Here is a 23,023-nt window from a genome sequence, read left to right as displayed (position 1 = left end):
TATCAAAAAAATGCAGCCAAAGATGCAGTGATTAGCAAATGTTAGACTGCTCATTTCGATGAACACAATCCAGCACAATCCAACAATTTGATCAAAAAAAATATAACATCCAATGTTGCTATGTAACTCTACCTTACTTAATCTGATTATTACATGGTCGATTACTGTATGTTAAGCAACTGAAAAATATGACAAACACGAGATGACTCACCTCTCCATGTGCTTCTCCCATCATCAGATGCTCTGCTGCAAATCGACTCCACCTATTTGTGGAACTGTGCATAACCACTCATTTCAAAATACTCATTATTGTAAGTAAAGTTTAATTGTACCTATTTAGTTTAATAACTTTCAGTGCTAAAAAGTTGTCATTACTTTGTTAAACTTAGTAAAGTCAACAAACTTATTCAAAATAAGTTATAATCACTTACTTTTATTAGTAAGATCATCAGTTACATTTTACAGTGCATGTTTAGCATCCACGTTCTGTACAAAACATTACTACACACCTTCTTCTAGGGCAAAGCATTTGTCGAAACTCAGCATTTGTATGTAAATCCAAAATATTCAAATGATGTTGTCAGGCTTGTTAGCAGCGAGTAACCAAATTCCCCGTTCAGAAATATACTGTGGTGCTACCATGGTGCAGTGACGGGATCAGAATGTAGATGAGTACCATATGTTATTTACATGGTACTTATTAGATTAGCACAAAATACTGCAAGGTAAAAATACCATGTAATACTGTGGTACATGGCTCCAGAGCTCAACAATATGTAGAAATTGCAAGAATGAGTTGGTCTTAGTAAAACTGTAAACATTTCATGGAGTTAAAGTTATATAACATACAATATAACGACTATTGATTTTATTATTTTATTCTATTTTAAAAGCAATTTATAAGTTTAAAGGAGTTGAATTACATTTTATAATACAATATTGATTTTTTTCATTTTATTTTGTGAATGATTTTTGAAGAAAACAATGTTTCATTGAGTTACATTAAACTTGTGTAATAAACAATATAATTTGGTTTTATTATTTTATTTCATTTGAAAGAAAACATTTAATGGAGTTACATTGAAATGTTATAATATACAATATAGCTGCAATGGTTTTTATTTGAAACAGTTATTTTAATGACAACAATATAGTATGTTGTTAAAAATAAAATGTGTGTTTTTAGTGGTGGAGCCAGTAAAAATATTCAAGTAAAAAAAGATGAATACTTAGAGTTGCAACTGAATGCTCTTTTTGTTAGTGACAAATAAAAATATTCAAATCACCCAGTCCTGTGGATGAATTAAATAAAGCATTCTGTTACACTGACATTACACTATAGTGTGAGAAAAAGTTATGAGGCAGAAAATGAGTGTAATGTCGCTGTTCTCTCTACATGTATTTATCTGTGCGCGCGTGCATTTGCATGTGATCAAGTCATTTAATAAGTTGAGATTGAGCTTAATCAACCGTGAGATTCACCATGTTCTTTTGATCTAAAGTATAAATCTGAACAAATGATTAAAGTGACGAGAGGATTTTATAAGAGGGAATGTCATATTCACTTTCTATATTTTACTCGCTTTGTTTGAAGGGAAACAGCATGAGGCGAGTAGATATGATATGTTGTTAGTTGTACTTTTGGATCAAAGGCTTAGATGATTCACATTAATAGAGGAACACATAAAAGCAGCTGTTACTCACCATTATAACATTTTGGCAACTAATCAATAGCCATTGGCTCATTATAGGAGCTACATATTGTGCTAGTTTCCAAAAGAGATATTGAATCCCTTTATGAGCTGAAAAGCTCTAACAGTTTAATGCACACTTTGGTTTTCGAATTGATTTAGTTCCCATTGATGCATTTTCTCAGTCTGTGTTAAGGTATGTTTGTGAATGTGTCTTTCTTTTTTTGTGTGTATTTTTGACGAGGGAAGTGCATACGAGTTAAACCTAAGTTGCCATGCCCATCGAGGGATGTGCCTGAGTGATGTGGCCATTAGAGGAAGCTCACCCTTAGAAAAATCATGGAAAAAGGGCAATTATAGGCAGGTGGTACAAAAGACAGCTCTGCTCGGTGCGGAGTGGGATCCTAAGTACCACATCTATCTGAATTCTTTCACAGGAAGGCTCAGTATGTCTCAGAGAGCATGAAACCCCAAACGACAACATTAAGACAGCTATTTTACACTCTCTCATGGGGGTGGTGGGCTAAACAAAACTATTTTTCCATTACTTTCCTCATTTATGTCTTGCTGTTACTGAAAGCTTGTACCAGTTGAAGCCGGCTCGTATTAAAACAAACCAAGAGTCCCATTGGGAGGGAATAACGGGGACATTTTGAGCGGCAAAGATGTGATGTTGGTGTTGAATGCTAAATGCTAATGACAGAAAGAGATTGCTTACAGAGCACATCCCATCTCTGCTGGCTCACCAAATCAGCACTTAAGCTTCAGTGTGTGCATGTGGCCAGGTCTTTATTTGTGCTTTTTTGGAAAAAGTATGAGATTCACCATTTCAAACTTGGATGTGGATTTTTTCTTCTTCTTTGGAGCACAAAATAAACATTTGTTATGAAGCCATACTACCATGTTATATACTACTACAGTTTAGAGGCTGTCAAACTTTATAAAAGCAGTTCCAGTCTTTCTGAGTCAAATTATTCACTGAAAGTCTCGTGTTTTGTCCATGTCCACAAAGTTGGCTAGTTGAGAGCTTCAGGGAAATGACTGAATAATGACTTTTCAGTCTGTTCGTCACATGAAGTTGTTTTATTTAGTGGTCGACCGATATATCGGCCATGGCCAATAAGTTTTTCTGTTTGGCCGATGTGTTCGAGGCGGGACATTTATTTTGATGGCGCCGAGAACGACTGCGGCAGAGCCTGAGCACACAGTGCTCACATTCTCCCTCTTGTTCGCTGTTGTCATTCAGTTCTGTCTAATACGGATAGAAGTCTATCTAATAATCAGATAGAACTGTTAAACAAAGGAATTAAAATGTATACAAAAAAGTATTATAACGATTGCTTTAATATTATTAAAGGCAAACATTATAATACTTTCTTGTTTGCCGTCAGCATTCCGCAAATACGCATTTATATAATTGAAACAAATCTTTGAATGACTAAGGAACATTTAATTTCACAAACCTTCCAGACTTAGTCGAATCTAGTTGAGATCTTGTGAAGTGTGCATGTGACCTGCATGATCGCATGTTCTGTGACGGTCGGTCCTATGGTTCGTGCGAATTGAATACGGACAGGAGGAGAGTTTAGCTTCACTGGAGACGCGCGATCGACAAACTTTAAACTTGTGACTGATTTCAAATTATGCTGTGCTTTATGCATTTGCCCACTGTCATATTCATGTCATTTTCACTGTGTGCTGAATGTAAAATGAGTGTTACCTTGGCTTTATTTGAAAAAAATATGATTCCCAATGCACACAAACTTCCCAGAATACTGAGTGCCCTGTTGGTTACAGTGTTTACTTCCTTTTTAATTATATTTTTATTAAATATTTATTTATTTGTGAAAAATACTTTGTCTTCTAGAGTATAAGTATGTTTATTTTACACATTTAATAATTTCTTAAATATGAATTAAAATTAATACAATTATATCGGCTTTATATCGGCCATCGGCCACCCTGCTTTCCAAGATATCGGCATCGGTATCGGCTGTCAAAAAACCCATATTGGTCGACCACTAGTTTTATTCCTTCAGACGAGTTGGAATATAGTATACAAGTCATATGGATGATACTTTTTATTGTGTTTTTTTAATATATTTTTGGAGCTTGACAGCCTCTTGTTAAAATACAGTGTGGTGTAGGACAATAATTGCGAAAAAGATTTGTACTTTTGTGATCCTCAAAAGAAATAACAGCATACAGGTTCAAAACGACATGATGGGTGAGGAAATAATGGGAGAATTGCCTTAAATTCTGAGTTCCCCTTCAGTCTGCCTCTTAAAACTCATTCTGGTGATTTTGAAGAGACATAGTGAAGGGCAACTGACTCTCGTCTTGCTTCTCAAACACGTCTGTGGTGTCTGATCACCTTCTCACACAAACAAAGACGCAAATCCTCAGACACGCATACGTGCGCATAACAGGCCTCCTAAATCTCCAGCTTGCATTTAGCACTTTGACAAATAATTTTCCATCTCATTGGTCAAGGTGACAGAAAATAGATATTTTTTTTGTAATTTTAGTAATTTTTTGTAATTTTTTTTGTAATATTTTTTTCTTATTTAGATTGTATCAGTTCATTACAGATAAATCAAGACCTTGTTTGTCCCGCGATTTTGTAGCTAAAGGATTGGATATTTTATGTTGTGCATCCTACATCATCAATACTTAACAAATAATACCAGACATAAATGTCAGACACTTCAGTACAGACAAGGTTGATGAATATTATCAGGTTCACATTAAGTGTAGCTGGAGAAACCTGGTTTGTAGCATAAAATATATTTATCCTATAATCAATTTGCGGTTTGAAGACCCATATACGCACTCATTTGATGGGGGTTGTGAGAAAACACATGCAGGCTACCTCAGATGTAAATGAATGAATTATGTTAAGCAAACTCCGTCTTACATTAAATTACACTCATAATTAAATCACTTTCCACTGTTTTTGCCGTAACTGCGTTTACTTGCGAGACGTGATGAGTAATGTGGCTTTTACGCGCCGCATTAAGCCAAGTTTGCAGGCGCACGCGTAAAGAGATTGTGGTGAGAAGAAAGACTCAAAGACACTGCTCGCTCTGTTTCATCTGTTAGAAGAGCAGCACTCGGTAATGGAAGGAGACAGCACGGCAGACATATAGCGTTCGACAACACCCTCCCCCCATCCTCATGAAAACTGCACGAGAAAATGCAGCTGCAGGCAAAACTGATGCAGCCATCTAATAAAACGTACTCTGTGCACTTCATCAAGCTAGACTGACACACACACACTACAAGCACCTACCTCACACCTGCCGAGCGGTGCATCTTGTGCCATCAGGGCAATCGCGTTACATTAAAAGCATTACTCCGCGATGGGTACCATTGCGCCAGGGGCCAGAAAGAGGAGTCTTTTAATTTTGAAGAACCAACATAGGAGGCACTTTACGCAAGTAACACGCAAGGACGACGGGACTACCAATATTAACAATCAGATAAACATAATAATTGCTCACCCCCTTCAGCAGGTCTTTATCTAATAATCAGTAATAAGGTCTCATTTGTTGCCATGTCTAATAATAGTGAGCGATTATTTTAGCCTACTGTAATACCCTGAGAGGTCCTCACATAATAAATGGTGATTAACAAGAGTGAAATGTGTAATTTACCTATGGACCCGCCTAATTGCTATACGGAAAATAAGCATTTTACCTCTCACATACTGTATGCGTGAGAACGAAGAAACAATCGCAAAAACAATGCAACACACACACACACTGAAAGCAGATGGGTTGAAAGCCACCTATGAGAGAGAAATTCAGCCTGTGCTCGCTGATGTGTGTTCCTCTGTGAGAGAATGGATGGAAATTTCCATGGAGATGGAAAATTGGCTTTTGCACCCTTTTTATTGACATTGATAGTAGAGAAAAGACAGGAAATGTTCAGGGAGTGATGTGAGTTTAACTTTTCCTGCATGAGCATCATGATTCATGATTCAATGTGTTACTGCTAGGCTAAGGCACAATTGAATAGTTTGTAGAGCTGTGTATCAATACAGATTTCCTGATTCGAATCGATTCAGATTCAGAAGATCTTGATTTAATTGGATGCCAATTAATTTGGATGTGTTTTTTGGTTATAAGGTAAATTTTTCTGAAATATGAAAGAAATGTTCTCTCTGCTAATGCTGTATATATATTTATATAATTGTTATATTGTATTTCAGACTGATTAAATCTGTAATTTGTCTTTTTGAAAAAGATCCGGGTCATAAGATTCATTCATTTTGGGTACACTAGTCGCAGTGTGTATTTGTGATTCACTAAAAAGATTAAATTCAAAAAGAGTCATTTGTTTGTGAATCGGACTAGCTGTATTGGTCAAGTTCTGTGTGTGTTTTTGCAGGCAACACGCAAGGACTGCTGACGGAATTTCTGAAAAGTTAATTGTTATTATCTGAGAAAATATTATGTTAATGTTATTTGGTGAATTTAATTGGAAACTCCAATTTTAAAGTAAATTTGGAAAATTCACTGCGATGAGCCTTGTGAAGATCATTTGTTTACAAATTTGACATGCTATTAATAGCTAATTAACCATGCAGGATGACTCGTATCTGCCTGCACATGACAGACTTCATGTATATTTCAGTGATTAGTCTTGTAAACATTCTTGGTAAATAATATGCAAATTGATAATGCATATTCAACGGTCTATGCATGTTTGCATCAAGGTGGCCAGAATTGAAGTATCAAACCCACCTTAGTGTGCTTACAGGTGTTTTTATTAATAGTTCATGTCCTGACAGGACTGATGAACAGTAAAATGAATCAGTAAAATGTCAGTAATCGTATGTCCTCTGCAGCTATACCGTGTCACGATAACGTTTGGCGAGAAATCACATGCGCCATCCACCTGGACTGGATAATGAGAGCTGGCGTTCTGCTTGAAAGATGAAAAATGTCAGACAAATGAGCCCAGTCAATACGCGGCTCCTCGCAAACAAATGTGTCCTGATAGGAGAGTGTCCCGGCGTCTCTCAGTTCTGGGCGTGTAATTGTCTGTCTGTGTTCTCTAATTGCGGCATAATAAATAAAGCACATTCATTTATTTATGTCTGTACTTCTAATGCGATTCCCTCCAGTGCTGTGCCGCAGATACCTCTCAACTCGTCTTTTTCTCAGTTTTCTCTCTTTTTCCCTCCCCTCATCCCTCTCTCTCTTTGTCTCCTCGTCCTCCTGTTCCTCCGTTCCTCAGCACACCTGGGGGCCTGCAGGGGATGTCTCAGCATGAATAATGCAGGAGAGCTTCAGAAGTTGTACCTGCTCTCCTTTCCTACCATCTCTCTCTGCTTCTTTCTCGATCTCTCTCTCTCTCTCTCTCTGTCAGTGCACACTTTCCATCTCTCGCTCTCCTTGTCCTCACTTTTCAAGTAAAACCATTATTCCCTTGCGGAGGAGCGGAATGTGATTTCCTGTGTGCTTGTTTTTTTTTTGTAAAAAAAGATGTTTGCAGTTTAAAAACAAAGGCAGGCCTGCACTCAGTCCACCCACTCTCTCTCTTTTGCAGTGGATTTCGTTGACTGTGGCAGAGGTTCTGGCTTGCGTTTTGAGAGCGGAGACCCTGCGGATTTCCGGATAGAGACCGACGGGACGGTGGTCGCAGCGCGAACCCTGCAGCTCTCTGACAGGAAGGGGCGGAGCTTTGAGATTAAGGCCAAGGACGTGAAGTCTCAAGAGCAATGGCTGGTGCACGTCAACTTCACCCAACACAAGCAGGTAAGAAATCATGCACTCTCGCACGTTCACAGCGAACGACGGCTGCGTGGCTGCGAATTCACACTAATTATAACCGTGTCAGATCGCTAACAGCGCATGGCGTTTCTAAACTAGCCTCATGCTGCAATTACACCATCAAACAGCCATTGTGTGAATGTGAGCTCACAAAAATGTCCCTCTTCATCCGTAGGCCCTCTGTGACAAAGCCAAAGCTCTAATAAAACTATATTAGAAAATTAGCAGAGCACTAACACATTGATAGTAGGGCTGTAATTAATGTTTAACGATGCTAAATAGACATTAAGACAAGAGGATACATTAGACAGCGGAGATCTGGACCCTCAGCTAGGGAACACTAACCATATGTCTCATAGCCCTGCCTTCTGCTTGAAAACAAGAAGAATTTACTCTTTATTACTGATACACACATGCCCACACACTGCCGCCAAGGGGAAGGAGGACGAGAGGAGCCAGCGGGGGAGAGAGCAGATAAGGGCGAGATAAAGGTTGAGATGGTTGAGGAGGCAAAGGAGGAGAGGGTGAAGGGTTTAGACTAAGGCTGGCCAGTCACGCTGCATTCCTGATGAGTTTGCTGCAATATTCAAACACTTGAAATATCACTGTGATTTTAATGAGCTTTTAATTTGGCCATTAAGCTTTTTAAAGAATGTTTCATTAGACTAGTTTTGCAACTGGTCTCCTTCCTTGTCTTGTGAGATTGAACTGCATCTGTGATTTAAAGTTGCAAAAGCCATGTTAAAATGGGTATGTTTGATTAATTTGCGTTTTAATGAATTGATTCAAAACTTAACGATTCGTCATTACTCAAATGTTGTATAAGTCTGCATGGCATTTTTTGTGGATTAAACTGGTTAAGTAGAAATATATATAACTGTTCAAAAGTTTAGAAAGATCGGTACGATTTTTTAATGTTTTTGAAAGAAGGAAAACAGTAATATTATAATGTATTTTATATCTTTACTGTTACTTTTTGATAAGTTTAATGCATTCTTGGAAAGTAAAAGTATTCATTTATTTAAATAATCGTACTGACACCAGTCCTTTAAACGGTAGTGTAGATAAATTTAGCTTTTTATTGCTATGTATTGATTTATTGGTGCATGTGAGTGAAAATTATTATATTCAGGGTTCCCATGATCTTGAAAAACATCATGGAATTCAATGTTCCAAAAAAATGTTAAATGTGCTTTCCAGGGCTGCAAAAATCTTTGAAATTAATAAATGGTAATTAATGAAATCTTAAAAGGCCATGGTCCATTGACAATATAAATATTTCTAGACAAGATCAAGTATTTCTTTAGCTACAGATGACTTGATAAGGTGTAAACTCTATAACAATTTTTATCAAGTAATCAGAAATGGCTAGTTCATGAATATATCATATAAATGTGTTGTCCAGAAAGTTTGGGAACCCTTTATACATTATTCTAGAGATAATTTAGTGAAATTGTGGAAAAACATGCCTTGCTTATTGTAGAGTAATTTCTTATTGTTTTATTATTCTTGCATTGAACATTCTGAATGTTAAATGCTAGAAAAAAATAAACATGTTAATTGAAATGAAATCTCAGAGTGATAAAATAAACAAAAATAAATTAAATAAAAAAATATATATATATATATATCGAATATCATCAAAAGCCCAACCCTGTTTCTAGAGATAAGAAGAAAGAGAGAGGCAGGAAATGTGGAATGAGAGAGAAATGAGATAAATGAAAAGTTAACGAGAAGGAACAGAGGTGAAAGATTTTTCCACCAATTCAGTTGATGTGTATGTTGTCGGTGAGTTTGTTTGAAGAGATGGTGTGACTGTGAGAAGGTACAAGGGTAATGAGTTAGCTCATCACCTGAGTCAAAGCAGAGAGAGAGAGAAAAATGAGAGAATCTACCTCGCTTCTTCAGCACCAAACTGCCGCCCACCCCATGTGTCTGTCATTACCAGCAATATTTCACCACCGAGAGGAAGAGAGAAGATAGGTCAAGAAAAAGGCAGGCTTAGTTGATATCAACTGAGAGGAAATATTGAATCACCTTATAAGCGAGAACACTCCGAGGTTTTGTACTTGCATAAAGAATTCACTCTTAAATGAACATTCAGAGGGGTTTTGTTCTCTATAACACTAAGAGCAGGGCAAATGTCTGGTCAAGCACATCTCTGGCTGCATTTGGCTCTGAATAACAAGGCTCAGGGAGAAAGAAAATTGAACAATGCTGCAAACTCAACACACACACACACATTCACTATGTGGGTGTTACTGCTGTGGGTTTTAACGATGGAGCTGCCGTGATATTTATGACCCCATTACAGAGGGTAAAATTAATTCTGTAATTATTTGGGGACGGGGCAGATGTGTTGAAAGTGCCGCAGTGTGTAGGCTATGTGTGTGTGTGCATCACGTAATGTACATTGAGCGTGTGGGTGTTTGTGAATGTAACTGTTGTTTTTTTTTGCTGTTTTTTTACTTCGCCAGGTGCCAGAGATACTGTTTCCACGGCACAGTGTGGTTGTCAAGGGCGACGGCAGTGTGAATCGCGTGAAAAGAGACTGGGTCATTCCTCCTGTCAACGTGCTTGAGAACTCCAGAAAACAATTCCCTGAAGAGCTTGTGAAAGTGAGTGTGTATACAAAGAAAAACAACACTGGTTCATCATGTGAAGTGTATTCGAAAACGTACTATCAAAATAAATGGTAATTCATTCATCGGGTTGTTATTCAAGTGCAAGAGTAACTCAATTTTATGTTTATCCTGCAATTTTGTGTGTGCGTGTTTCAGATCCAGTCAGATAAGGACAAGAGTAACTCTCTGCGCTATAGTGTGACCGGACCAGGAGCCGACCAAAACCCCACCGGCCTGTTTATCATCGACGCCATTTCAGGAATCCTGTCCGTCACCAAACCACTGGATAGAGAACACATCCCTAATTTCCATGTGAGTGTGTGTTTGTAAATCCACGTCCTGAGATGTCATATAAACTTTTGTGTAGATTTCATCCAAAATATTAATATTTGCAACATTTTTCAGATTTATGAAATCTTATTGAATGCCTGCGTAAGGGGTTTCTCTTAAAATACCTTTTTTAATGGAATAATCCCTACTGAAATAGCCATGAGATGTGATGCAATGCATTTAACAGTACTAAGACTAGGTGAAAATAGGTGATACAGATGGTACGTCAAACGTGCTCATAAATATATAAATTATACTTCAAATATTTTTCTTAGTTACTTTTCATAAAATATCCTTAAAACAAGGTCCATTTTTCAAATGTATGAAACCTTATGAATATTTGTGTGATTTCCTTCATAATTCAACTTAGTGGAAGATTCCCTAATGACCATAACATTGTGTTTTACTATCCATGACCTCATCTGCATATAATTTCCATATGCATATTGACATCCAGATATGTAATGCAATGCATGTCTGTATTATACTTGTAAGACAAAACAAATGTTTTTAAAACAAGATCATTACCAAATTTTCCTTTTTATAGCTTATGTTCTAATGCATTTTCAAATAATTAATTAAATTGAATGTAATTTTATATCTCCTGTATGATGAAAGTATAAAGCATGTATAATAAAAAAAAATATTATAAAAGTGGTGTATAAAGGTAAAATGCAGTTTTGAATTGTTCAATTCATTATTTGGCCACTAGAGTCTCCAAATCACCCAGTAAAAGTGTATTATTTCAATTTCAATTTAAAGTTAATTTTTTTTATAACTATAAATGTATGTGTAAGATGGTGTAAGCACTTTCCAGTGCTTGGTTTGAGCACACACTTTGTTTAAAGATCAGACCTTTGGTCTGTAGATCCATGCATTCCACCCAGGATAGAGAGAATCTCTCTAAAACTCCCAATAAATTATATGTGTCAGGGTTACCATGGCAGCCGGTCTGAGAATGTGACCTTTGACATCCCTCTAATCCACTGTACCATGAAGAGGAGAGCAGACAAAATTAAACTCAGAGGAGCTTATCCTAACACTAAATCACACACACATTCATTCATTGTGCTCGCAGGGGGGCATTCCCTAAATCTGGCTTTTCCTAAGTAAGAACAATCCTCAATCTCCCCTGGAAGTAGTTGCAAACTTTTCCTGCCTGGTTTCAATACCCTTTCTCTTCACCACTGGACCCGAGAGGCTTTTAACCTCCCTCAGTGTCCACCTAATCCACATTCAGATTCAAATTATGTAGAGATTACATGAATATGAAATGATTTGCTTCCTAATGGTGCCAAAGGTGGAGCATCAGGCTTCTTTCTGTCAGCTCATGCATATATGCAGCAGACCTAAGACTGCTCTAGCACGCAAACGGCAACCAAGTCAGCTGCAGCAGTTCCTTAACACGAATAACCGCTGTAAATGAGTGTGGTGGTTAAGAGCCTCTCTTCCACTCACAGTGTACTGTGTTACAATTTTTTCACTATAATTTCTGAATGTTGCATCAAAAACAGCTTGTGATGGCATAAAGACACTGAAAAAATACTGCGGAACTTGTAAGACTCAAAAAGTGCAAATGTGATTCTTGTGAGCAACATACCTCACATATTCTTTCAATAAATTAATGCTTTTATTCAGCAAGGATGCATTAAATTGATCAGAAATTACTAAGTTTACAATGTTACAACAAATTCTATTTGAACTAAATGCTGTTCTTTTGAACTTTCTGTTCATCAGAGAATTCTGAAAAAAAGTTTCACGGTTTCCACAAAAATATTAAGCAGAGCAACTGTTTTTACCACTGATGATAAGAAGAAATGTTTCTTGAGCACCAAATCTGCATTTTAGAATGATTTCTGAAGGGTCATGTGACACTGAAGACTGGAGTAATGGCTGTTGAAAATTCAGCTTTGCATCACAGGAATCGATTATATTTAAAAAAATATATTAAAACAGAAAACCGTTATCTTAAATTGTAATAATATTTCAGAAGCTTACTGTTTTCACTGTATTGTGATCAATTTATGCAGCCTTGTTGAGTATTAGAGACTTATTTTTTAAAAAACACAAAAAAAATGTTTTACCCTAAACGGTAGTGTGATAGTAAATGGTAGAAATGGGGTAGATTTTGTTTGCATAGCTGCTCAGATTGAGTTTTGTTTTTCCACAACAAGTTTTCATGTGTGTTTGCGTTCACAGCTTCGTGCTCATGCCGTGGACGTCAATGGGAACCAGATGGAGAACCCCATCGACATCATCATCAATGTCATTGATATGAACGACAACCGGCCCGAGTTCACACACCAGATCTGGAACGGAACCGTGGATGAGGGCGCCAAACCAGGTACACCTGTCAGCATTCATGTTTTTAACAGTTATGACACACCTTCACCAATAAAGTGAAAACTGATGTTTATTGCTCGGCTCTAGGTACATTTGTAATGACAGTGACATCCCAGGATAAGGATGACCCAAATACAGCCAATGGGATGCTCAGATACAAGATCCTCTCCCAGACCCCAGAGAGCCCCTCCTCCAACATGTTCACTATCAACAACAAGACCGGCAAAATCATCACTGTAGCTGCAGGTCTAGATCGTGAGGTACGAAGAAGTGTGTGCTAATGCTTTGTCAACAATATGCAACAATACTGTAAACCAGAGGCACTCAACCAGTGTTAACACCAAGAGCGATAACTATATTAGCGTTCACACTAATGGACGAAAACACTCTGTGTATTATGAAGAGGTGCAGTTACTTTGTCTGCTGCTTTAAATAACTAACTTTAAATGCTCAAGCTCAGGCGGATTCTGATTGGCTGTCAATGTTTTTAATTGTTCATCAGCTAGAAAGTGTCGTTCTGAGAGTGATTCCAACAATATTGTTTCTTTATTGTTATAGTTGTAGTGTGGAGTTCCTTGTTTTTATAGAATTAGAATGATTATTAGAATTTATCGGTATAGTTATTGTCTTTGTTGTGAACTGGTCTTGATTTTTTAAACTGTACTATTACAGTGTTTATTACATTTTTATTTTTGAACTACCTTTCATTTTTATATTTTCGGATTTTATTCATTTTAGTTTAAGTTTTAGTAAATGTTTGTTTTTTACATTTATCTTTAATGTGTTTTTATTTTGGTTTTAGTTTTAATAATTGTAGTACTTAAACTTGTTTTATTTCAGTTAGTTGCCAAGTCAACAGTTAGTTCGTTTTGTTTAAGTTTTTCATCTAATATATGTTTGTTTTTGTTTTTTTCAGCTTTATTTTAATGACCAAAAACTATTTTTAATTGCGTTTACCAATAACAACACTGTTCTCAAATGGTGGGTCAGAACCAAAAAATGTGCCGCTAGTCTGTTTTGATACGGTTAAGTAATAAGATGCAAACATAATGTTTCCCAGACTCCTCATCCTGTTAACCACTGCTATAAACATTTCTATCTTGTGTTTTCAACCTAACTTATCTTGTTATGCTTTTGGTGCCGAGCAGAAGGTGCCTCAGTACACCCTGATCATTCAGGCTACCGATATGGAGGGAAACCCCATGTATGGTCTGTCCAACACCGCCACTGCTGTCATACGCCTGCTGGATGTCAATGACAACACTCCAGAGTTCACCCGAGAGACTGTGAGTGACACACACACTTGAACACGCGTCTCACCAAAGCCATCTTTGCTGAAAATCGATCTCTCTCTGTCTGTCTCTGTAGTTCCATGGTGAGGTCCCAGAGAACCGTGTGAATGTGATAGTGACGAATCTCACCGTGACTGACAAAGATGAACCGGGGACTCCAGCCTGGAATGCAGTGTACCGGATCATATCAGGGGACCCAACAGGACGCTTTTCCGTTCCTACTGATCCTGTTACTAATGAAGGCCTCGTCACCGTCGTCAAGGTAACACGCACAACAACACATTAAGAAGCTTACTAAGAAATGAACGTACTGACAAATGGTCTGGAACAAAGTATGTAAGTGGTTCCGCTCCGGGTTTTACAAATCCTGCTTACTTATGAGAGAAATCGGAGCAGCAGAAAATTACTGTACTTCCAAATATCCCTCTACTTCCATTCCAATCCGCACCGCTCATATACTCTGGTCTGGAATGTCATAAACAGAGAAGCGGAGTGATACAAACAGTGAAAATTCCCAGGACTCTGCTCAACCAATCAGATTCATGGACCGGAACTAATTGTTGTATAAATGCTGTAATTGGGTTGCGCTGCTATTCGCTAGAATCTCGCTAGAGTCCCTTAGGCAGGGGTTCAAATACAGAGCAAAAGACGGTCTCCATGGAAACAGCTTCCCCCTGCTGTTCATCTGAGTTAATGGTTAATGTCTCTTAATTGAGAATGAGTCATTCGTTAATTATTATTCAAACATTTCTCCTCTGTGTATTTAATTGCAACACGATCCATTCATTGTATCATTTTGATTCTTTTTTCTAACAGATTATGACACTGTTAACTTGATTGTGTGTGTTTGTGTATCCTTGTGTACAGCCAATTGATTATGAGATGAATCGATCATTCATGCTGACTGTTGTCGCTGACAATGAGGTGCCGCTGGCGAGTGGGATCCATCGCACCCGCCAGTCTACATCCACTGTGTCCATACGCGTTATCGATGTGAACGAAAGCCCAAATTTTGACCCCAACCCCAAACAGGTCAAACTAGAGGAAGGCCTTCCACAGTGGTCGATGCTAGCGACTTTTACAGCTCATGATCCAGACAGATACATGCAGCAGACTATTAGGTATTAAAACATACACACACATGCATGTTACATGTACACATATAGGCCAGCTCTTATGTATGCATTTTGGAAAATATTTTTTGAAATAGCAGAGTTTGATACACTATGAAGACCAAAGCAGAGCTTTCTTGCTAGTCCAGCCAGAACATTTATGGAAACTAAGCTGCAAAAATGCATCACTCAGAAATCATCGCTCAGTCAATCATATTAGAGGTTATTTACATATAAAGTCTTTAAAGGTGAAGGTCCATACGCGTTATCGATGTGAACGAAAGCCCAAATTTTGACCCCAACCCCAAACAGGTCAAACTAGAGGAAGGCCTTCCACAGTGGTCGATGCTAGCGACTTTTACAGCTCATGATCCAGACAGATACATGCAGCAGACTATTAGGTATTAAAACATACACACACATGCATGTTACATGTACACATATAGGCCAGCTCTTATGTATGCATTTTGGAAAAGATTTTTTGAAATAGCAGAGTTTGATACACTATGAAGACCAAAGCAGAGCTTTCTTGCTAGTCCAGCCAGAACATTTATGGAAACTAAGCTGCAAAAATGCATCACTCAGAAATCATCGCTCAGTCAATCATATTAGAGGTTATTTACATATAGAAGTCTTTAAAGGTGAAGCCGCAAAAAAAAAAAAAGGTTGCAAAATAGTCATGTAAAATGGATGGTAATGAATATGGCCTGTTTAATTAATTGTTAATGGCTATGTTCAGAAAGGAATACTAGCTTACTACTTACTGAATATTTCATAATATAAATTGTACACTGTCTAGTATTTTTTTTAATAAAATGAAAAAGAGTAGGCATTATGCAATGATACATGTTTAAACACTACCCTGCTACATTTTTGTCACATGACCTCATTATTTGTTTTATTTATTGATAAACAATATTTATAAAACATTGATAAACATTTTTTTTATCAAACATCGATAAAATAATTTAATCTAAAAATGCCATTTGGCAGTGCTATCAAATGACAGTCTAAAATAAAATGTTACAATTGATAATATTTCTGATTCATGCATCACACTGAGGGGAAGCCGCAAAAAAAAAAAAAGGTTGCAAAATAGTCATGTAAAATGGATGGTAATGAATATGGCCTGTTTAATTAATTGTTAATGGCTATGTTCAGAAAGGAATACTAGCTTACTACTTACTGAATATTTCATAATATAAATTGTACACTGTCTAGTATTTTTTTTAATAAAATGAAAAAGAGTAGGCATTATGCAATGATAAATGTTTAAACACTACCCTGCTACATTTTTGTCACATGACCTCATTATTTGTTTTATTTATTGATAAACAATATTTATAAAACATTGATAAACATTTTTTTTATCAAACATCGATAAAATAATTTAATCTAAAAATGCCATTTGGCAGTGCTGTCAAATGACAGTCTAAAATAAAATGTTACAATTGATAATATTTCTGATTCATGCATCACACTGATTGTTATTTTAGTATTATTTATATACTATTATAGTATTTATTAATAATTTGAAATGAATGAGCTTTTATTTGTATATTTTCAGATTTCATTTTAATTTTACTTTTAAGTTTTAGTAATTGTATGTGCTTTTTTAAATATTTCTATATATCTTTAATTTTTCTTTCAGTTTTAGATTTAGTAATTTCAGTACTTCAGCTTAAACGTTAAACCTTAAAGGGGTCCTATTATGCTCTTTTACAAAGTATTGATGTTGTTTTGGGGGTGTACTAGAACAGGCTCTCATACTAGATTGTTCGAAAAACACATTATTTTTCACATATTTTACATGATTACAACACCTCTCTCCCCAGTCAAATCAATTTGAGCACGATTTAAACCCGGATGATTGTAACCACTCTAAGTTCGTCTGCCTTGGGAAAGCTAGCGTGTCTCCGACATAGTGATAACACTCGTTGCCTTCTCTAGTGCAGCTCAACCAGGTCTCGTCCCATTCGTCAATATTTGTGATATCACAAATCCCGGAAAATATGCGTTATAGTCCAAACGAGTCGTTCGTTGTAGTTTTTGAAAAGTGATTTCTGTTCAATAAAATATCTCCTTTTGAAGTGGACTTTGAACTTTGTAACTTTGCAGATGTTTTTTTATGCTCAAACAGCAACATCACAGACTAACTAAAGCTGAAAAAGTGAAAAAGCATAATAGGACCCCTTTAAAAGTTTAGTAAGTTTTATTTTTATTTTATTTGTTTAGGTCAGTTACCAAAAACATTATAATAGTTTTAGTTATAACAATAACAACACTGGTCACACTGGAAATGTAAGGTCAAGTTAAAAGCATTGCATTGTGGGATACATTCCTCAGTTGTTGAACCCATTTATTTTGACAAATGAAGTAAATGTTAACCACCTTGTATGGTGTGTTTTAAAGGTACTCTAAATTGTTTGACCCCGCCAACTGGCTAGAGATCGACCCCAACAATGGACGCATTTCCACCATTGCTGTCCTGGACCGAGAGTCTCCATATGTCAAAAACAACCTCTACAACGCCACATTCATGGCCTCTGATAATGGTAGGAGCAACTGTGTTTGAATGTGTATGTATGCAGAAGCAGTTGAGATTGAGTGATTCCATTGATTTTAGCTCTAGGGAGGAATTGCAGCCGGAACAAACTGCAACCGTGATATACACGGGCCCACACATCCATGTTAATGATCACACCAACAACATATGCAAACTCATTCGGAATGTCTATGGGTTTCACTTTCAACCTCTCCCTCTCTTTCTAACACACACATATGCACATACACTACCCACTGTGTGAAAGAGTCTACAGAAGTCTGCTAGGCCCTATTCTGCTGTGGTGTTTAACATTCTTGCTGCATCAGAGCTGTGAAACAAACCCCCTCTCACACACACACGCTGTATATTTTGAAAGCTTGTCTCCAGAAGCACCCACTAAACAGTTGTACCATTTCGTATGCGGTATTTTAGCAAAAACATCTACCTGTTATCCAGTTTATCTAGACACTAAATGCACTGAAATAGCGAAGCACTGTATGTAAATTAAGTCATTGTCAATCTTTTTAGCACAAACACACCTTTCTATGTAAATTAGACTTGTTATAGATCAGCACTATTTGTGCAAACTCAACGCTAGTTTCATGGCCAATTATCATTGTGCTGGAAAGCGGGGTAATTTTATTAAGCCATTTTATTTCATTTAAATATTAAACATATTTTTCAATTGAAAGGGTTGTTTGTATACATTTTCCAGTGATAATTGCAGCTATAATTCATGAAATGATGGAGGTTAGTGTTATATCCAGCTGTGTGGTGCACTTTCTGTCTTTTAAAAGTGTCTGGATCACAGTGGTGCAGTGATGCTGTACAGTTACTGAAAAGTATTTTGTATTGTAGAAGTCTGCTGTATCCACCACAATCGAGCACTCAGAACCAATCTGCGGTGTATACTGTATATCCATATACAGTGGGTATATAAAAGCATAACCTCCTTTTAAAATAATCATATGTTGTTGCTTTGCAGCCTGAAATTAAGACGGACACAGTTTTTGTTTTATCCAGTTGTATTCAGTGCATCCAAGTGAAAGATATAACACCCACATGTCAGGAAAAAAAAAAAAAACAGAATCACTGAATTGGAAAAAGGATCAAAATGATTTGTAAAGTCAATCAGGTGTAGAGAATCACCTTCTCAATGGCACACAAACCCATTTGACTTTTCAGCTGTGATCAGCTGTGGTCATTTTGGTGTGTTTGTGCTGTTACCTTAATTTATATATTAAATTTGTGAATCAAGTGCTAAAATAATGCAGACAGACCGTGCAGATACACAATGCTAACTTAACATTCTTAGTGAATTCCTTTCTCGGTTCAGTTGAATCTTTGTGTGCAAGTAGCAGAGCTGATCGTCTCCCTTTCCCACAAAGAAGCCTTTTCACATCTAGTTCAATGCTGATTCGCACTCCTGATTCAATAAATTAAGGATACTTAGTCGTACTTGAGTTAGGGGTTTTCAGGGCTGGAACGGATTAAAAAATGTGTTGTGAATGCCAGGAGTAGAACAGAAAGCCGCTGCTCCGTCAGCCTGCCGCACAGCTCTGCCCATCTCTTGTTCTTTGTTTAAAGATCAGTGAAGTTGAAAGGTCTTGTTACTCTTGTTGAAACAGAAACTAAGCTCTTTTCTAGGTATTGATGGTCCAGTCTGTGCTGGGTAAAAGGGCTCATATTCGCAGATATTTCATGGACGTGGGCAAGCTGATTGGATCTTATAGACTGTGCATTATAGGTTGTAAATGAGTTATCATGCCCAGCAACCCAGAAGAGAGCAACCTAAAGTCGTTAACTGCTGTAGTTCGTCTGTATCGTCAGTTTTCAACTATTAGTCTCAAGCTCAGATGTCTCACCCACGAAACCCTCATGGTCATGATCCATATTGCACACAAAAACACCAAGAGCTGTATGGAATCAGTTTCCAGGACTCCAGGTGCACAAGTTTTGTTAATAATCGTCCCGTCATGTAGGTTGCATTTTTTAAACTACATGTTGAAAATAGTGTTTTGAAGTTTTAAAATTATTATTTTTTATTTTTTTGATTAGTCAACTATTCATAGTCAAAATCTGACTACTTGAGACTATAGCTACGTCCCAGTTGAAGGACTGCATACTTCGAAGGATGCAGACTTCAAAGACCACAAAGGTCAAACTGAATGTTGTTAAATGAGACCTCGTCTACGGAGGATTGCATCGCATCTTACTAAGACATGTCAACATTTAAACCACTCTAAAGTGTTTTGTTAGATATTCAAGTAAGTTGAAATGCAATACTTACATTTAAATGCGTAATCCAGCATTTTCTCTCAAAGAATCATGTCGTCAACGGTGTACATTGAATCTCGCGATAGTCTGGGCTGTGAAGGATCCACCTGTTGTATCCTTCATGGCCCGGGAAACAAAGGACGCATTTTGAGGCCGCATTTGATGGAGCCTTCAAATTGATTTGTAATTGGTGACGCATTCAGTCTTCAAATGCAGCCTCAAAAGGATGCAGCCTCTGAATTGGGACACAGCTTATGTTTGTATTGACTTTGCCTCTGTCTTTTTCCTTCTGTCCCTCAACAGGTGTCCCCCCTGCGAGTGGGACGGGTACTCTGCAGATCAACCTGCTGGACATAAACGATAACGCACCTCGAGTCTTCCCTCAAGAAGCAGAAGTGTGCGAGCGTCCCGAACCCAACACCATCAATATCACAGCTGTAGACGGAGACCTCAACCCCAACGCTGGGCCCTATGCTTTCGAACTGCCCAACCGACCCTCTGACATCCGCAGGAACTGGACACTGACTCGAATCAGTGGTACGCCACTGGGATTAACAATTACTCAATTCTATTTTGATTTTTCTGCCAGACTTTATCTGACCCATTTGTGTTGTCATACTTGTGGTTGGTTTGTAGGCGATCACGCTCAGTTAAGTCTGAAGATTAGTTACCTGGAAAGTGGGATATACGAGCTGCCCATCAGCATCACCGACTCGGGGAACCTGCCCATGTCCAACACTACCTACCTGCGCATCAAAGTGTGCCAGTGCGATCACCACGGCGACTGCGTGGACATGGAACGCATCATGGCAGCCGGGCTGGGCACCGGAGCCATCATCGCCATACTTATTTGCATCATCATTCTGCTGGGTAAGACACAGAGGGGTAGACAGAGATTGTTGTTTCTTCCAGGCAGTGGAGTTCTGATCAGTTGGTCACATCAATTGCCAAGCAAATGTGATCTGCTTTTGTTCGCAGAGGGGATATAGTCACAAAAGATTTCATAGCGAGGCTGTTGTAGAAGGAATAGGAACAGTTCTGTTCACTTACACCAATGTTATCAGTTGAATCAAAATCAAATGATGCTTTTCTCTTTTTGGGTTGACTGGGTTTCCATCCACAGATTTTTATTTAATATTTTATTTGATATTTTATTTTTTTTAAATGCTGGATGGAAACACCAAGTAAATCCAATTTCTAAAATGTGCATTAAAAAAACGTAAAAGCTCTCTTGAGGTGGATTCATGTTTTATTCAGCAAGAAGACATAAACACATAAACTATGATGGAAACACATTGTGCCTCATGTGCATCGAGTCATGTGATTAAATAATTCACTTCTGACCAATGTCATTGCATAAATTGGGGTCTTCAAAAAACACTGGAGCCAAAGCCTGTCATCAAAACGATTGGTTGCTTTCATTTTCCAAAACAGGTTGACGCACACCGTCGGCCCTCAAAAATAAGGCATTCACTAGCGACAAAATTTTTCTTAATGTTTTATCTCTGCGCTCTAAAGTAATTTATTGCATTTAATAAAAGAGCCACAGTAGATTTCCCAATAGCCACAACTTCCATTTCTGTTTTGCTCAAACTCCTGTGAAAGTGACAATTTTGTTTTCTCGATCACATGGGATGTGTTAAATTAAATTTGCAATTTGGATGCAAACATAGCTTGTGATTAACTCTTGCACAATTCTGATTCACAGTCTCTGCTGTTTTAAATCACTTTACTTGCATAATTTACCTATTAAACTTAAAAAAAACAGCAGATGAAATACTTTGACGTGAAACTGAGGAGGGCGAAGCTTAGCGAAACGTCAATTTCAGTTTGTGGTGCTAAAAAATACACACTGCACCTTTAACTGTCTGATCTGAAGTCATTTTGCTCTTTTTATATTGATCTGTATCTCACTTTCTGTCTCTCTGCAGTGCTGGTGTTGATGTTTGTGATGTGGATGAAGAGACGGGATAAAGAGAGACAGGCCAAGCAGCTGTTGATCGATCCAGAGGACGACGTGCGAGACAACATACTCAAATACGACGAGGAGGGCGGCGGAGAGGAAGACCAGGTACATGCGCTCGCTCTCTACTGCTGCTGCTGCTGGGCATACACAGTTATTTTCAGCTCACAATTACTCTTTACAATCTAGCTTGTTTAATAAAAAATTTCATTTTAACCAGTCGTTAAATGTTCACGATTTTAATTTAAGCTGCGTGGTGCAGTTTAAATTTAAAATCGTGAACATTTAACGACTGACTAATTTTCAGCATTCATTGTGCAAGTAATGCTTATTATAAGTCATCGCATGTAAGCGACTAATTTCAAATTGATGAAACAGTTCCTGCTTTGCCTGGTGGTGTGAGTATGTGTGAGGCTCACAGATTTGCATTTGAGCCAAACTTTATTTTTTGCACAACTGACACTCACACACAAAAACACTCAAACATTTTCTGTTTTATCATTTTGGAGATTTTTCTATGGTTTTCATGAGTTAATGATATTTTCTGTCCCCTAAAACGAACTCCCAAAGGAACCATTTGGCATTTTTCGATTTTTAATCGAAAAAAAAATCCGTTTGTAATGTACTTAAGCCTGGGGTGTGCTGTATTTCCACTTGCTTCAACATCTCGCATAGTGTTTTAGCATTTTCAAAGTGATACTCCATAAACTGGCGTGTGCCATATTTTTAACCAAGTCTTGGAAAAGGCAGGTATATTCCGACCTTGCATATCCATTTCTGTTGTTTTAACCTTAAACTATTTTCTGTCGTCTTTTTCAACTAGTTCTTGAAAACAGCAGCCCAGCTGTGCAGTGTGTATGTCTGTATCGCCAAATCATAAATCAAAGAATAGTTTTGGCTATCGGCTAGCTAAGTAAAGGAGGACATACCATAGAGTTTGACTGTTTTATATAAAACAGTCATATTTTATACTAATTATGACTACTTGCTAACCTAAAAGAAACAAATGAATGTTAGAATAAATACAACTTTTTTTTATTATTTTATATATTTATTTATTTTATTT

General features: G+C 37.4%; 1 protein-coding gene across 2 annotated transcripts in view; it reads left to right on the top strand.

Annotated features, from left to right (window-relative positions):
* LOC107571545 (cadherin-2-like) overlaps window positions 1-23,023 on the top strand; it is a 44,743-nt gene that overhangs the window by 19,188 nt on the left and 2,532 nt on the right. The window contains exons 3-15 of one of the 2 annotated variants that reach the window (XM_016257868.1): window positions 7,248-7,456; window positions 9,949-10,089; window positions 10,252-10,407; window positions 12,625-12,769; window positions 12,856-13,028; window positions 13,917-14,054; window positions 14,137-14,322; window positions 14,928-15,034; window positions 15,427-15,573; window positions 17,585-17,727; window positions 20,298-20,531; window positions 20,631-20,864; window positions 21,926-22,065. In XM_016257868.1, the coding sequence (XP_016113354.1) occupies window positions 7,248-7,456; window positions 9,949-10,089; window positions 10,252-10,407; window positions 12,625-12,769; window positions 12,856-13,028; window positions 13,917-14,054; window positions 14,137-14,322; window positions 14,928-15,034; window positions 15,427-15,573; window positions 17,585-17,727; window positions 20,298-20,531; window positions 20,631-20,864; window positions 21,926-22,065 (2,153 nt within the window). Of the gene's footprint in view, window positions 1-7,247; window positions 7,457-9,948; window positions 10,090-10,251; window positions 10,408-12,624; window positions 12,770-12,855; window positions 13,029-13,916; window positions 14,055-14,136; window positions 14,323-14,927; window positions 15,182-15,426; window positions 15,574-17,584; window positions 17,728-20,297; window positions 20,532-20,630; window positions 20,865-21,925; window positions 22,066-23,023 lie in introns of both variants that reach the window. The other variant, XM_016257869.1, reaches the window with a different exon arrangement.

The sequence above is a fragment of the Sinocyclocheilus grahami genome, unplaced genomic scaffold (genome assembly GCF_001515645.1).
Source record: "Sinocyclocheilus grahami isolate Dianchi unplaced genomic scaffold, SAMN03320097.WGS_v1.1 scaffold1611.1, whole genome shotgun sequence".
NCBI classification, from domain to species: domain Eukaryota; kingdom Metazoa; phylum Chordata; class Actinopteri; order Cypriniformes; family Cyprinidae; genus Sinocyclocheilus; species Sinocyclocheilus grahami.
This window is presented reverse-complemented; position numbering and strand designations above follow the sequence as displayed.